Source organism: Trachypithecus francoisi, unplaced genomic scaffold, assembly GCF_009764315.1.
Source record: "Trachypithecus francoisi isolate TF-2019V2 unplaced genomic scaffold, Tfra_2.0 Lachesis_group10, whole genome shotgun sequence".
Classification (NCBI taxonomy): domain Eukaryota; kingdom Metazoa; phylum Chordata; class Mammalia; order Primates; family Cercopithecidae; genus Trachypithecus; species Trachypithecus francoisi.
The window spans coordinates 48,018,375-48,035,618 of NW_022681455.1; the positions used below are offsets into that span (position 1 = coordinate 48,018,375).

Sequence of the window (17,244 nt, forward strand, 5' to 3'; positions counted from 1 at the left end):
GGGAAGTCCTTTGGTTTAGACAGTATTAAATATGTACTTCCCAAGTGCATAGGTTTCCTTTGACCAACCTGTTAAAAATACAAGCATGAAAAGTGCCATGGCACATTTCCTGTGTCTTTCCCCCTATTTGAAGGACACCTTTCCTTGCTTCTCCATCACTCCTAAGCATTTTAGTTTTAAAAGCAGCTGGTTCTTTTTGGCCTTCTATCTTAACACTCCATTGATTTATCCATTCCTTGGAAGAGCTCTCAGATTACATCCAGAAACTTGTTTTTAGAGGAGAACAAGGTTGCAAATAACTTTTTCCTCTTTTTTAAATTCCCTCTTCCCCCGCAAGAAGCAGACACCTTGAAGTGTCATGAATAATGCACTCTTGATCTGACTTGCCTTGTTACTCCTGGCCAGCCCAAGCAGCTGAGGTCTGAGCTTTACTTGCCCTGCATCATTGTGCAATACTGGAAAAGAAAAATAATCCATTGTTGTATACCCCTCAGACTGTGGTGATGTGATCTGGGTTCTCTTGAATTTCTATGCATTCAATTTCCTCTCTTTCCTTTCGCTTGGCACGTTTCTTTTTCTTGTGGTGCTTTTTGGAAGGGGGGAAAAACGTTAGGAACACAGGTAAAATAACAAAACAGTGCAGAAGTGTGCAACCCCCAGTGAGCAGCAAGCATTTGAACAGTGTGAAGGTCAGGTTCGAAGGCACAAATAGAAGGGGGACCAACCCAATAAGAAAAGAAGTAACATTTTGCAAAATGGCTGTCCCATGCTCTTGTAGGGAGCTTTTTATACATTGTGTTCGGGTGTGCTCAGTTGCTAGTACAAATGTGTAAAGCAGTGGTGCACAGTGGTCAATGGCGAAATTCAAGGTGTAGATAAGGCACAAGATAGAAATGCAATCCATGTCGACGTTCCATAATGTCATTAAGCCCAGAACACCCAGCTCAATTGAGGTGACGCTAAGAATTAGCCAGAAGTTTCCCAGAGGGTGGATCACTAGGAAAAAAGTCAGGATTAACACCAGGAGTACACCAAAGCCTGCAATCAGAACAGGCACTGTGACAGACAAGCTGTAATGGTCCATGAAGACAAAGGAGGGGTTGAACACGATGAATCGGATGCTCTTTGAGAGGGATAGGGGCCTCAGCTTTTCCAACACTTCTATGACTTCTTTCTGCTTGTCTCTGCTAGTCCTGGCCACCAGATACAAGCGAGAAGCAATAATATTGCTTTCATCCCCTGCCTTGGAGAAGATGATATCATTTCGAAAATGCTGGAATTCTGGCTTTTTTAAAAATGAGCTTTGCAGGACACTGATGAAGTCACTTTTGTTATTGGCACTGATGTTGCTGACTTTCAGGAACTGGTAGTACTGCTCCACCCAGGACACTGCAGTGAATCCACTACAGAGTCTTCTTAGGTCCTCCTGGACGCTGCTGTTCCAGTACTCTAGGGGCTCATAGACATAGAATCCTATCACAGGGCTATAGTTGCTGAAATATTTCTGCTGAACCATGGCATAGGAAACACTTGGCGAATCACTGGCTAGTAGATTGATGATGTTGACTCCGTCACTGATCTGTAAGCACCCCATGAAGGAGAAGGAGGCATAAATGAGATAGAGGATGACAACAAATGGCTTCACATATATATTGGTAATCCATTCATTATAATGTTCACGGAGGAAGTGCTGAATGAAGTGGTGCTGGTAGGGGTTCGTCTCATGATGAGACGTCTGTTGATGCCCATCACTCATCACTGTCTGGAACCACACAGGTTTGCGATCCAGGTATTCTGCAGAAGGGATCTTACAGCAAAAGATGCTGTGGTAGCGGTTTTGCTCTAGTTGGCCAGCAAAGACCAGACAGGAGCCAAAGAAGGAGAAAATGTAGAAGTAGTTCAACAGAATGGAGACACACATGTTTTGACAGAAGACCTTCACAGCCTCTATGTTTGTGAATGGGCTGGCACCCATGCCAAAAGTGATGAAGTACAGGGAGCTGGTCATGGTATAGGTGACCATCACATCAGAATAGGCATCTGCTATCCTGTCTTTGAAGGGCAAGTTCTCTTTGGTTCTCCGCCATCCAGACAGAAGTTCAAACACTCCTTTAGTTCCATGACCTAATGTTTTAGAAAAAGAAAATAATAATTATTTTTATTTCCTCCTATGGCTCAAGTGAATTCCTTATAGTTTATCTATGCTAAACAGCACTTTATACTCTAATCTTCAAAGGGCTGTGATCCTCCTATCAGGACCTCAAAAGCTGAGTTATGGACAGGATACATTTGGTCCCCGTTTCATTTTAGCAAAGCCCAAATTTATTGATATTCTGGGAAAAATGAAACATGTACTGTCTGCTCTATTAATATGACAAATTGTAAATATACTGTTACATTATTACATGAGTTTTTCCCCTGAACACATATTGTCTTCCTAAATAGAGAGTAAGTTGTCAAGGGCAGGGGCTGTTATTTGTGTGCCTTCAAATGACCCTTAACATCATGTCAAGTGCTTGGTTAGCTGATTCATTGACTGACAGTTCCCAACTTTTGTTTCAAGCTGATTTATATGCTGATTTAAAAGGATGTTAAACACTTAAAAATGGCTCTATAATAATAATAATAATGTTGACAATCTCCTTGGTGGCCAAATGGCTTAGAAACCAATTTCCACAGACTTGATTAATTAGCTCCGGATGTGAGTAAAAAGTAAAGAAAAAAAAAATCTGCCACATCACGTAAAAGACAGGGCAAGACCTTCGGGGTGAAAAATCTTAGCAAGCACTTCCTTTGAGCTCCTCATAGAGCTCTGATTCACGTGAGATGGATGCTGACTAAATACTTCTGACTGTTTCATTAAAGTAAATGAGGAATGCTTGTTTTAAACCAATGTTTGCATATCTTTTGATAAGAGTAAGTAGGCAAAAGGCTTAGTCAACAAATATTACTTGAACACCCACTGTATATCAGACTCTAGTGGCTACTGAGCTGTAATTTTGAGGAATTTCACAGCTCTTAAGATGCTACCATTTTCTTACTAGCAAAAGAAGAAAGCAGCTGGGTAAATAAAGGTATTATGCCATATCTGCAATTTTCCCTTTTTTCACTTCCCTGAATTGGACCTATCAAGGACCATCCACAATATATCCATTGGTAGCTTTCTGAGTGAGTGGAAATCTTCATAGATCACTCTTGCCCTTGTGGGCATAGCAATACTACCTAGGAACCTTTTCTGTGAATGGATACAAGCTGTGCTTGGGCTGTTCTCCAAGAAATCCAGTAGACAAAGACATACCTGAAAGGCACAAAATGACTTAGTTTATGAAAACCTGGAACATGGATTTCTGTGTGGCACTTAGATATTGGAGTTAGGTGTTACAAACTTAATTTACTTAGTAGTGCTCTAATAAAGATACAATAGCTGGGGTCTTACTGCAATCGCTCTGAATTTGCACTGCCGATAGCTTTTGCTAACTGACCTACATAATTCTTCTTTTCTTTTATTTGAGACTACAATGTACATCCTTAAAAATATTATTTCCCAGCCTAGTTTTCAACTAGAGGTGGTTCATGTGACATAGTTCTGGACAATGCAATGTAACTGAAAGTCATCTAAGGATGCTTGTTAGAAAACCAGAGAACACCTTGTTTGAAATAGTATAATGAAGCCACTAGTAAGAGTTCTTGTCTGCCTCCTTTTGGAATTCTCTTTTAAGAAAACCAAATCTCCATTTGACTAAGCCATTGTAGGTAAGGCTGTTACTTGCTGCTGAATCCATTACTAACCAACAACGTTTCGTAGGTCAGCTAACATTTACCAAAAACCTCTTTTAAGATGATCTAAGAATTCTTGCTGCGTAGCTGTAGTATTTACAGACTTAAGTGTATTTAATGCAATGTTTGATTTTTAAAGACACATTGGCCAAACTTTTGGTAGTTTTTATTAATTATTAATAGTTACTAAAGGAAGCTAGGCATTGGAATTCTTTTTACCTCAAATGTAAAGCCTATTTATTCTTCAAAGCTGTCTCTTATGGGTTTCCAATCAAGAAATATAAGTTTATCATAGCAAGTAGAAAGGTTCGTGTAAACTGCATTTAGGTAAAAGACATTTATTTTTTTCATTTGGAGGTAATGAACTGTTCCTTCTTGCATTTTATCATGAGCTCAACATATGTGTATTAAATTTAGTCTAATGATTCTTAACAATGTTAAGTGTTCATTCCTATCTTCGGCAAAACTCCTTGAAAAGACAGAATACAGTACTTGCTCTATTACTCCCTTGACTAAAACACAATGTTAGAATAAGGGTTAAGGTAATTAAAGTAATTATTTAACGAGAGCACCTCTCCTCAGAAATGAGGACTCCTGCTATCTTTGTAGTCACAAGGTGGGGAAAGGCTACATAGAGCTACAGCTAAATTTGGCTTGCCTTTGATAGTGGTCATTTTTATGGAACATTAGGTACATTATGTAGGCCAGATTTTTGCTTTATGTAGTACAAAGGCCTGTAGGTGTAGGAAGATGATACTAAACCATAATAGATTAGGTAATCACTTTAAATGTGGTCGAGACTGAAAATACAATTTCCAAACTTGTTTGGAGATGGTATGTTTCATCCTACTCATATGTTTTGATATTTTATAGGATTTTATATGATTTTCCTATTGATATTCATTCATTTGACTGTCACAATAATCTGCCCATTTACTAGCAGTTCAAATTTATTGCCTGCTCCAGCCAAGGTAATTGTCTTTCACTGCCCTGTGTGCATGTTCCTGATTAGTCTTATCTTCTTAGCTTCGTTTATGATATTTTCTGTCCCTTAAAATACTTTCCTCAGTTCTGGTCACATTAAAATTCTATTCATTGGTCTGTTAAGGGTCAGTTCAATTCTGTTCTTTGCTGTGAATCTATTTCTAATGATTCCAGTCAGATATATATATTCCTTAAATTTTTATTGCGCTAATTAGTCACCTTTTTGGCCCTCAACCATGTGCTGTTTTCCTCTGGAATTAAATGGTTTTCTCAAGATATGTTCTATCTCTTGGTTGGATTGCAAATTCTTCATGGCTAGAGAATGCATTTTATCTTACTTTTATACTCTGTAGGACATCTGGTAAAGTGATAGATGCCCCAAAGATGATCATTAACTTCTTATTGAATTAAATAAACTGTAATTCTTGATTCTAGATGGGTCAAAAAATGAATATTTTTATTACTTATTCTAAAATTTATTCTACATCTTTTTACCTATATAAATATCGACTGTATCCAGAAGAGCTATACACTATTTACTTTCATTCAATCCAATATATATTTATTTAGAGTTTGTTATGTAAGAACTTTTGCTAGTTGATATATAAGATATAGAGGTAAACAAGAAACACAGTCTTTTCAACAACTGTCTGTCCAGGAAGTCATTTTCACTTAATTCTGAGACCAATATTATAGCTTCTAATGCAACTGCTTTTAAAATAGGGATATATGCCTAAAAAATTATATTGGCACTTGTAACAAAGCCATCAATACTTCCCTAAAAATAAAGAAGCAAGAGCATGAGTTAAGAAGAGAATATGTCAGAGTGATTTTTCTTTTTGTAGATATTACTTCTATTGTCATATAATGAGAAAATATACTGTTGTGAAAACAGCTTAGTTATTTTAAGCTCTTGCTAATGCATATAGAATGTCTATATTTATCAAAATGCTAGATATTGTTAGGATTTTAGATTTAAAAATAACCTTAATTAATATGAAATAACTGTGTATAGTATCAATGGAATTAATTGTATGGAGAGATAAAAGTTTAATAAAAGTTTCATTTGTTTAATCCAGGTTTCCCAACCTGGCACTATTGACTCTTTGGACTGGATAATTCTTTGTTGTCGGGGGCTGTCACGAACTTTGGAGGATGTTTAGCACCATTCCACTACCTACTAGATGCCAGTTGTACACCCCACAGTTGCACCAACCAAATATTTCTTCAGATATTGTCAAATGCTGTCTGTGAGGCAAATTTGGCCTGAGTTGAAAATTACTGGTTTAGTCAAAAGAAAAAAGAAATAGTATACTCACTCACACACACACATACTTAATTATCTGTTTCTGATTATAAAATCAGGACACATTTCCAAGGAAAATTCAAGTATTTATTCCAGTCATTTGTTTATTATCTTCCAAGCTTATGTATGTTTGTATGTGTGTGTATGTATATATTTATCTGTGTATCTATCTAGCCATCTATTCAGATAGGTAACTACCTATATAACTAATTCAAAGAACTGGATTGCTACCAACCAAAAAGTGGGATTTAGGATTCCTCTTGCCACTCTGTTCAGAGGCCAGTCAACCATGGAGAGCCTGTTTTCCAATCTCTGCGGTGTTTTCTGTCTTGGTTTCTTACTTTTCACTTTGGTTTCCATTCTGAGGCTGGAACCATTTTTTGAGCATCTGCTCTCTTGAAAGAAGTCCCAACTTTCTCTGTAGCTTTTTCGAGTAGTATTTTACTCCCTGAAGTTCCACCCTTACTCAGAGAGTCTTAATCTAATTCAAGTCATCCACCTCAAACTGATACACCAGTGTCCACCCCAAAGACACTGGTGGCCCACCAATTCAGGCGATGCATGGATCAGATATAAATGTGACATGCGCCACTGAATGATGATTAGAACTACATTATATTATTTCCCAGTACCCAGTCCTAACTGTTCTTTGCATCTGTATCATTTTCCCACCAAAATCTTTAATTCTCACCTGAGGCCACTGCTTATTTTAAGAAGAACTCCATTCAAGTTCTGGACTGCCACACTTGGTCATGATTTCCCTGAATTACATTAGTATATATTTGCATACTGTATTAGAATAATATAATAAGTAACTCACTCGGGACATCATTAGATGACTAATATTTCCTTTGGCACAGTTTTTTGAAATAAAAGAGGAAATTCCTAAGGGTAAAAAAGAGTTTGACAGAGGAAAAACTGGGAGAAAAATTCAAGAAGGGAGATGAATAGAAATAATAGGGGTGTGTGTGTGTGTGTGTGTGTGTGTGTGTATGTTGAGTGCTCCACAAGTCTGATGGGATGCTGATGGGGAGACCTCTTTCCAAATGAAAGCAATTGGAAGCATTGTGTAACAATAAGGAAAACATACATGGCAGCTTGCTAACATATCCCCATTTAACAATTATTTGGTAAGTTCTGCTATTTGCAATTGAGCCGTATGAAAAAGATAAAGATCATGAAAGTTCTTCATGGTCATGGTAGTGCAGGTCTGCCAGAGTGAATATTTAAATGTTTTAAATTAAAAAAATTATTGTTACCAGACAAAACTGATATCAGTCTTTATTGAGGTGGGGAGCACTCAGAACTGGTTATAATTCCATTTGAACCTCTAGTAATCATTCTCCGACAAATAAAGATGACTTCTAAAGTAAGATGGATCTTCTCTGAGAACCAGCTCCAGCCTACCTGTAAGAACATTTTTCCAAACTCCTACTCTTCTAATGTAAGCTTCCATATTGTAATTGCATCTAATGTTGCTGTAGGAAAACTCTCTGGTGACATAGTTAGGCCTAAAGAGAAGTTTTTCTTTTTTCTTTTTTTTCTTTTGAGACGGAGACTGACTTTTTTATTCAGGCCATAGTGCAGTGGCGAGATCTCAGCTCCCTGCAACCTCTGCCTCCCAGGTTCAAGCAATTCTCCTGCCTCAGCCTCCTGAATAACTGAGATTATGGCACCCGCCCCCACACCTGGCTGATTTTTGTATTTTCAGTAGAGATGGGTTTCACCACATTGGCCAGGCTGGTCTCAAACTCCCGACCTCAAGTAATCCACTGCCTTGGCCTCCCAAAGTGCCGGGAATATAGGCGCGAGCCATGGTGCTGGCAAGTTTTTTTCCAGAGCAATGTTATTCTATAAATCCAATATAATTTTTACAGTTACTATTTTAATCCTACACTCAACCTCTCCAAAACCTACAATTCCAAAGAAAATACTTTTAACAAGGATCAAATTCCATTGAAATTAGTTGTAACTGACTCAATTAATGCTCTCTACTGAGTTTTTCTTTGCTATACTGCTTTAATAAGCATGATCTGTGGTTTCTAGTTTATTTTAATCAGCAGAATTAGAATTCTCTACATTTGCCTTCCGAAGACATACTAGTGGATATCCCTTTTCACTTGAACATGTTAATCAAGATGTGAAAACTTGACACCGATATCAGAAACGTAAAGAAATAGAGGTTAAAAAAAAAAATACTCCTTTTTATGACCTGTTCCAAAGAAATCTTACTACTTTCCCTTAGCAGTTATTTCTGCATTTGGTCAGCTACAGTTTCAATAATTGTGTTTGTGAAAATCACCCCTGATTATGACATCCCAGCACCAACTAAATGAATGAATAATGAATGAAAAAATAAAATCACAGTCAACTGAAAACTCAGTCCAGCAAAGCGGCTGAAAAAAAAGTCTGGATAATGCATCAGTATTTTAAGTTATTGTTCACTTCTTTGGCATTATGTGGGATCATTTATCCACTGTTCCTTCTCTTTAGCTAGCTGATTCCAACTTAGCACGATCTCAAGCATAATCTCACCACTAGAACATGTGTCATCTCTAACACTTTCCGCTTGCCCTATTCACCCCCATTCCACCAGCTTAGACGTCTCTCCTCTGTATTCCAACCCAAATCACAGTACTTACTATACACTAGACTGAGGTTGCCCATTGGTGGGCCCATCTTTTATCCGGTCCAGAAACTCCTCACTGGCCAGGTTAGGCACTTACCTTTTTCACTTTTGTATATTAATGATTGGCTTATGGTAAACCCTCAATAATGTTTTTAAAACTGAATTGGCCATGATCTACATGTAGGTATTTTTTTTTTTTTTTTTTTTTTTTTTTTTGAGACGGAGTCTTGCTCTGTCTCCCGGGCTGGAGTGCAGTGGCCGGATCTCAGCTCACTGCAAGCTCCGCCTCCCGGGTTCACGCCATTCTCCTGCCTCAGCCTCCCGAGTAGCTGGGACTACAGGCGCCTGCCACCTCTCCCGGCTAGGTTTTTTTTTTTGTATTTTTAGTAGAGACGGGGTTTCACCGTATTAGCCAAGATGGTCTCAACCTCCTGACCTTGTGATCCGCCCGTCTCGGCCTCCCAAAGTGCTGGGATTACAGGAACATGTAGGAATTTTAAAGATATTTGAAAACATTCTTCTTGTAATAGTTACTGTAATGATACTAGCTTAACAATAATAGGTATAATGATATAAATATATTAATTTATATTTATTATATTTTATGAAATTAATATTTACTCTACATGTTTTAATAGAATTATATATTTTATATAACCTGTTTATAAAATTTATTGAGTAATTAAATATACATTATAACTTTAATAATAATAAATGTTACTATTTATCATTAGTTGTTACAATAATTATTATTAACAGCCCTATATTCTGCAATGGGTTTTGTGAAATAGATATTATTTGCCTCATTTTACTGAGAAGGAAACTTGCTGAGTGTCACCCAATGATTCTGAATTTTTCTTCCATTTCCTCCTCTGTTCAGTTCACATTGGTAGAGGTGGCAATAGATGTCAATTATACCTAATTGGGAAATTAGCATATTATTCATTAATTTGGCTGGTTCAGGACTATAGTTGTCTAACAGAGAATGGAATAGGAAATGAACTTACTTGTTCTATGATGTTCTTTGACAGGGTAGAAGCGGGTTCATAAGACATTTGCCTAAAAGATGATGAACTCTTTAGATATTTTCTCATCCCCATAATGTCTAGGTCTTGAGGTGATGATCAGTGTGTATTTGTATACTGACTGCTTCTAATTTAATATCATCTAAAGTAAATAGATGCTTATCAAGCCCCAAAGTTTGCTCAATTCAGACAATGGCCAAAACATCTACCTCTTGGTTCTTATATAGCCCACAAAGGGTAGAGGGTGTTCAACAGGAATTCTCCAAGTTGCTACTGCCAGGGATATATATGATGGTTTTACCTGGAAACGTTTGATAATGTTGTTCAGTGAGGGAGGTCCTCGCTTCATCTTGTCCTTAAGCAGGAAGTGACTTTTCTTGAAATATTCCCATCCCAGTACAGAATGGGTCAGAGTAAAGAACAGAGAATAGAGCCGGGTGCAGTGGCTCATGCCTGTAATCCCAGTACTCTAGGAGGCCGAGGCAGGCAGATCACAAGGTCAGGAGATCAAGACCATCCTGGCTAACACGGTGAAACCCTGTCTCTACTAAAAATACAAAAAATTAGCCAGGCGTGGTGGTGGGCGCCTGTAGTCCCAGCTACTTGGGAGGCTAAGGCAGGAGAATGGGGTGAACCCGGGAGGCAAAGCTTGCAGTGAGCCGAGACTGCTCATATCTGTATCTATATATATATGAAGAGAGAGAAAAAGAGAGAAGAGAAATGGCAATAGAGATGGGAGATGGGGATGTCCTAAAACTTGTTGACAATTACAGTCAAGATTTTCATACTCAAAGTGGGCAAAACTTGGTAATTAACACTATTTGATATTGTAGTTAGTAGCACATTCCCCCAGAACAGACTGCTTGAGTTTAAATCCCATACTTCCTAGATCTGTGACCTCGGGCAATTTCTGTAAGCCTCCATGTATCTGTTTCCTCATCTGTAAGAAAGGGTGACAGTGAGATGTACTTCATGGGATTGTTAGGCATTTTAGATAAGTTAGTACATGTGCTTGGAACACAGTAAGTGCTACATTGAATGGAAAACCACAGTGCTGGCAACTGCAAGACAATTGCTATGAAGAACATTCCAAATTGTTGGACTTGGAATGCCAGCTTCTGAATGCAGCTTAGTTACTGATGTCTTTACTGCCCCAGCTGAGTTGGCTTTTGGGGGGGAGATTCCCGGAGCTCTCTTTTCAGCTTTCCTTGCTGCAGGGCCTTGGCGCTGCCAAAAGATGAAGCACCACTGTGGAGCCAGCACACACAGGATGGCTTGCTTTCCTGCTCTCTCTCCTTCCCTGGTAAACAGCCACTATCAGGAAGTTTTTAATTTTCTTCTCTGTACCTTCCATGCTTTTCAAGTTTTAGAAAATGAATATACGGGGCCAGGTGCAGTGACTCACACCTGTAATCCCAGCATTTTGGGAGGCTGAGGCTGGTGGATCACTTGAGGTCGGGAGTTTGAGACCAGCCTGGCCAACATGGTGAGATCTTGTCTCTACTGAAAAAAAAAAAAAAAAGTACAAAAAATTAACTTTTAATTACATGTGGTTGCACATGCCTATAATCTCAGCTACTTGGGAGGCTGAAGTAGGAGGACTGCTTGAACCTGGGAGGCGGAGGTTGCAGTGAGCTGAGATCATGCCACTGCACTCCAGCCTAGGTGACAACAGAGTGAGACTCTGTCTCAAAAAAAAAATAAAATAAAATAAGATTGAGGAAGGAAATGCAGCCTCTGAGGGCTGGGTGCTGTCAAGCAGGCCATGGTGCTGCCAGGACTTGTTCTGGCATTCCCAGCTGTGTTGAGTGTGATCTTCTCGACCACAGACGACCTCACAAAACAGCATCAGACAAGGCCATTCTATGACCGGGATGAACCGAGACAAGACAAGACCCCTCCATAATCAGAACCAAGCCTGAACAAAACACACACATTGTCCAAAACATAAAATGGACCAAATCTCTTCCTGTCAAAAGTGATAGTAGTAACTGCCAGTTCTTTACCAATCACAGCTTACCCTTACTCTAGTATTCTTTCCATCTGGATATAATAATTACTAAGATAACTATTATTAAGATAATCAGTCACAGAACTACCCTCTCTTCTTGACAGTAAACAACCATGCTCCCTTGAATTCTCTTCGAAAACATCTAACATTTGCAACAATCATTTAAGTCCATTTTAATACCTTCTTCCTAAAATACTCCATGGTCCCTGATGGTGTGGGTTTTTCCTCATTGTAATTAGTCAATACACCTAAATATGTTCAATGATAATAGTATTCTTGGTGGTCTGGCTGAAGGATGCTGGTATTTTATAACAAATATTTTTGGAAAATAAAATGCACTAAAACTTTTGTTATCATTGCTGATTTATAAGTACGTTTCATTTGAGTACAGGAGTTATAACAGGAACATTGGGTGAGAATTAAGCCCAGAAGGATTTGAATATCCAAACCATGCCACCACTTAAAAGGGGTGGCTTCCTGGTAATATGTTAGTTGTGTTATCACTGAAAAGAGAATGCCAGTTGGGCATATGAGAAGTGGGAAGATATTCTAAGAAGATGATAACATGAACATTAACATAGAAGAAGGGAGGAGGAGCCATGTGGAACTAAAAATTCATTGCTTTAGGCAGAGAAGAGCAATTAATGGAATAATCTGGAGTGGGGTTGAAAATCTTACAACTGTCAAGAGGAAGGAATTGGTAGTTTATAAACTAAATACAAGCATATACTTAAAAAAATTAAGACCTAGAATAAAAAAGAAAATAATAAATATAAGAACTTGCAGAAATAACAATTATGACAATCTTAGCATTTGTTGAACTATACACATTTAAGGAATAAAAATTAATTCTTTCATCTGAAGGACATTTCCTGAATGCTGCCCAGTAATATATGGTAAAATGTCATCACTTTGAAGTTTAATAACTTCTTTTTGTCCCATTTGAAAACCATATCACATCCATATGCCCGAATTTAACAGTTCATTAATTATAAGCTCTGGAAATCTTTTATCCTATAAAGAGTAAAACGGATGCTGACTTAGGATTTTTACAATATCAAGAGCTGGAGAATGTTTTTAAAATGTCTGATTCAGTCATTAGGATGTATTTATGAAATGGAAGGAATCTGACTTTGTAAACTTAGATTATGCACAGTTTTGATTTCTGCTAAATATGATTCAAGAGAAAAATCTTCAAAGTTGTAGCACAGATGCTTGATAAAAGCATAATACTTCAGAGGACAAGTTTTTTACGAGCATCTCTGAATGTTTTGTGGCCTTTCTTACTAATGAAGATGAAATAAAAACATTCCACAGCTGGATTTTTTTCTGAACAGAATGCCCTGAAGCCAATGGAAAACCAATTAAACCAAAAGTTCAGAAATGATTGTGATCATTGGAAGAATCATTAAATTAATCAACCAGAACTTCCTTTTTGATTTAACTCTGATTGGTTGATTAACTCTACCAGAGATCTTTTTTTTTTTTTTTTTTTTTTGAGATGGAGTCTTGCTCATCGCCCAGGCTGGAGTGCAGTGGCGCGATCTCTGCTCACTGCAAGCTCTGCCTCGCGGGTTCACACCATTCCCCTGTCTCAACCTCCCGAGTAGCTGGGACTACAGGCGCCCGCCACTACACCCGGCTAGTTTTGTTTTGTTTTGTTTTTGTATTTTTAGCAGAGACAGGGTTTCACCGTGTTAGGCAGGATGGTCTCGATCTCCTGACCTCGTGATCCACCCGCCTCGGCCTCCCAAAGTGCTGGGATTATAGGCGTGAGCCACCGCGCCCAGCCCTTTTTTTTTTTTTTTTTTTTTGAGATAGAATCTCGCTCTGTCACCAGGGTGGAGTGCAGTGGTGCAATCTTGGCTCACTGCAATCTCCGCCTCCCGGGTTCAAGTGATTTTCCTGCCTCAGTCTCCCAAGTAGCTGGGACTACAGGCGCGTGCCATCACACCCAGCTAATTTTTGTATTTTTAGTAGAGACAGGGTTTCACCATGTTGGGAAGGATGGTTTCTATCTCTTAACCTCATGATCCGCCCACCTCAGCCTCCCAAAGTACTGGGATTACAGGCGTGAGCCACCACGGCCATGCTATTAGAGATCTTTCTAAAATGCATTAGACTTTTGTTCCTCTTCTGTATCTAGTCCTGACAAAATGAAAAAGAAAAGGTTGTATGTGTAGCAATTAAAAAGATGCACTGTGGAGTCAGGCATTTTGTTCCCAGTTCTGGCTCCATATATTGAATAATATATTTTGGAGTCATCATTCTCTCACGCATTAATAATCAAGAGGCAATGTGGTATACGGGTCAAGGCATCAGGCTATGTGGGTTTAAGTTTCTTCTCTATCATCTATTAGATGGGCAAATCAAGCCACTACTCCATGGCTTGATTTGCTAACCTGCAAAATGGAGAGAATAACAATGTCTGCTTCAAAGACTTGCTGTGTTAAAGGAAACACAGATACATGAGTCCCTGTACAAATATCTGGTACACAATTACTGTGCTCCCTAAATGTTAACTATTAGTGAGTAATATTATAATATTATATAGTTGTAGCAGCTTAGGGATTTAAGTTGAATGTGTATCAGGCCTAGAGCAGAGTTTTAAAGTTTTCTTCTCTGATTATTTTGAAATTTGCCTTTTTTGTCCTCAGAAGTTAATTGTGGAAAAATGCTCATTAACAAAGAGTTTAGTTAACTGGATTAAACTAATTGAGGCATTCCTTATATGTATGTTCTTATTCAGAATAAGCTAATAGAGTTGGTTTCATTTAGTAGGGAGAAGCTGAAAGAGCTTTCTTGTCTCTAATTTATTCTGCAAATAACAGCAAACCAGTCACACTCAGGAGGAGAACACAGTCGAGCTGCTGGGCAGCCAGCTGAGTTCTATCAGCCCATGGGGCAGAGAGACCTTTGCCAGAGGACTCTCTCAGAAGTGACAGGAGCAGGAGTCAGTTGGACTTATTCCTGACGAGTACAGTCCAGGCTTCCTCTCAAACGGAAAAGGCCCTCTTCTCACCGCAGTTTGCTGCAATCAGTCCCCTTTCAGCAGTCCACAGCTTAGCCTTGGCCTTATTACAACATAAATTTATAAACAGAAGTTCTTTCAAAAAATATTTGGTGTTAATTCTTGAAGTCAGGGAATTGAGGATAGGGGGTGGGGAAGATAGCAGCATGGCAGAGAGGTCTGGAGCACCAGTTCTGGTTTTTATGCCTGGTTCAGTCCCCATCTGCATTACTTCCCAACTAGATAACCTTCAACAAGAAACTGCTCCATGTAGTCTTCCTCATATGCAGGACAAAGAATGCAAACTCCTATCTTACTGTGTTGCTGAGAGTAGTAAATGAGATCATCTGTATAAAGTGCCCTTGGCACTTACTAAACATTCAATAAATGTTAGCTGTCATTTTTATTTATGGATGAACATTAATTTGGGATCTTAGCTATATACTCACAGCATATCAAAATACACTTCTAGGATTCATTCTTGAAGTTATCAATAGAAATGAAGTCAATCATGATAACATGCCAGAATATTTATTGCTCTCTTGTGATAAATTTTATTCTTTCTTTCCATCTTGATAATGTCCATGGACTTTGTCCTGCTCATTTGCATTAGGCAATGATTCATCAAGAAACAATAATAAGGGCTGGGTGTGGTGGCTCACGCCTGTAATCACAGCACTTTGGGAGGCTTAGGCAGGTAGATAATCTGAGGTCGAGAGTTCGAGACCAGCCTGGCCAACATGGTGAAACCTCGTCTCCACTAAAAATACAAAAAAATTAGCTGGGCGTGGTGGTGCATGCCTGTAATCCCAGCTACGGGGGAGGCTGAGGCAGGGGAATTGCTTGAACCTGTGAGATGGAGGTTGCAGTGAGCTCAGATTGTGCCACTGTGCTACAGCCTTGGCAACAAAGTGAGACTCTGTCTCAAAAAAGAAAAAAAAAAAAAGGAACAGTAATAAGAAACAGTCAAATGAAGACCCACCCATACAGCTATGACTGTAAAATAGCTAACTGGATCTTAGGGAAAGATGAGCTTGGCCACGTGACTACCAGAAAGTTTAGACAAATGATCTGAAGGCTTCTAAAACTATAAAAAAACTCTAGGGTTTTTCCAGTAGTTACAGAACAAAACAAAACAGGTCCACATTGTTTCTTTTCAGACCATATTCACTTATAATTAACTGACAACAACCTAGTGTTCAGAAATGTTAAATAAAGAGCCGATAAAAGCATGTTAGCAGCTTGTAAACTTTCTCTTTGATACTCCTTGAGATTTCTCAAGAGGTAGATTATTTAACATTGACATGGGAACTTCAATAAGATAGCCTGCCTTTCAAAGAAATCAAACAACAAATCAGCAGATACTAATTAAGCACCTGCCATATGCAAATCATGGTGCTACCTGAGAGAACATTCAACTTTTTCCCTAACATATGTAACCTCCTTCCACGTGCCCAACAAGTACATAAGCTGCACAGGTATTTTCTAGAATTTGGAAAGTTCTTCCGTATTTAGAATTGGAATTCGTCACGAAATTTCCAAAATTTGCTCCCAGTTGTATCCTTGTATGCCAAGTATTTTGCCACATATCCATATTTCAGATACTGGAGATAGTAGCATGGTATGTTCCGTCTACTCCAGGTCAATCGTCTCATTACTTTAACTTTTACTCAGATGCCGTCTGCATAGGATTCCACTTGGAGTGTCATATGGCAGTGAAAGTGCCTTGAAACCAAAGCCTGTGTCTTTCGTTTGCCCTTCAGTACCTAGCAGTGTCATGGGGATAACGGGTACTAAATAAATATTTTTGAATCTAGTGCTAAGATGTTTTGTAGATAAACTTGCTAAGCTCAAAAGCAGACTGAGGTTTTGGGGAGTAGCTGATGATAACCTTGTGATCATCTCTTAAGTACACTTAAGGAAGATGGCAGAGAGATGAACATTTACATGCTGCAAATTGTTATCCTTCTTTCATCTTCTGTACTGTAGTGGGTAGTGACACTCTCTTCTAATGCGATGATTGAGATGATTTCTGCGACTGATGTGGTCCAGTCAGTACTGCACAAATTCTGTCTTCACCAACAGTGGAGATCCTCAAAGGAAAGAAACCCATTTCTCTCTTATGAGGCAGAGTATCCTAATAATACCTTTTGAATAAGTTTACAAAGTCTATGAATGAACTAATAAATGCTTTAAAAAATAGGTTTTCTCTACCAGATCATTGTTTTCCATGAAGAAGCGTTAGTTTGATTTGTTAGTGGAGTTGCCTGCCACTTTAATGCTAAGAAAAGATGTTACTACATGGAAGTGTATACATGGAAATTATTTCCATATTCAATTTTAGGAGTTAATCTTCTATGAAAATGTAAATACTCCTGGGAAGACTCATTTTACAAGCACAGTAGTTTTTTATTTCTTTTGGTGAACGGGTTTTTCATATTCTTTCCTAAGGTATTGATAAAGTAGGCTAGGTACAAAGGAAGAACCAACTAAGTGGGGAGA

At 38.5% G+C, this 17,244-nt stretch overlaps 1 protein-coding gene across 2 annotated transcripts in view; it reads right to left on the reverse strand.

The window, feature by feature from the left end:
• Positions 1-213: 213 nt before the first annotated feature.
• PTCHD4 (patched domain containing 4) overlaps positions 214-17,244 on the reverse strand; it is a 195,929-nt gene continuing 178,898 nt past the window's right edge. The window contains exon 3 of one of the 2 annotated variants that reach the window (XM_033217401.1): positions 214-2,124. In XM_033217401.1, the coding sequence (XP_033073292.1) occupies positions 491-2,124 (1,634 nt within the window). In that variant the 3' untranslated portion in view covers positions 214-490. The remainder of the gene's footprint in view (positions 2,125-17,244) is intronic. The other variant, XM_033217402.1, reaches the window with a different exon arrangement.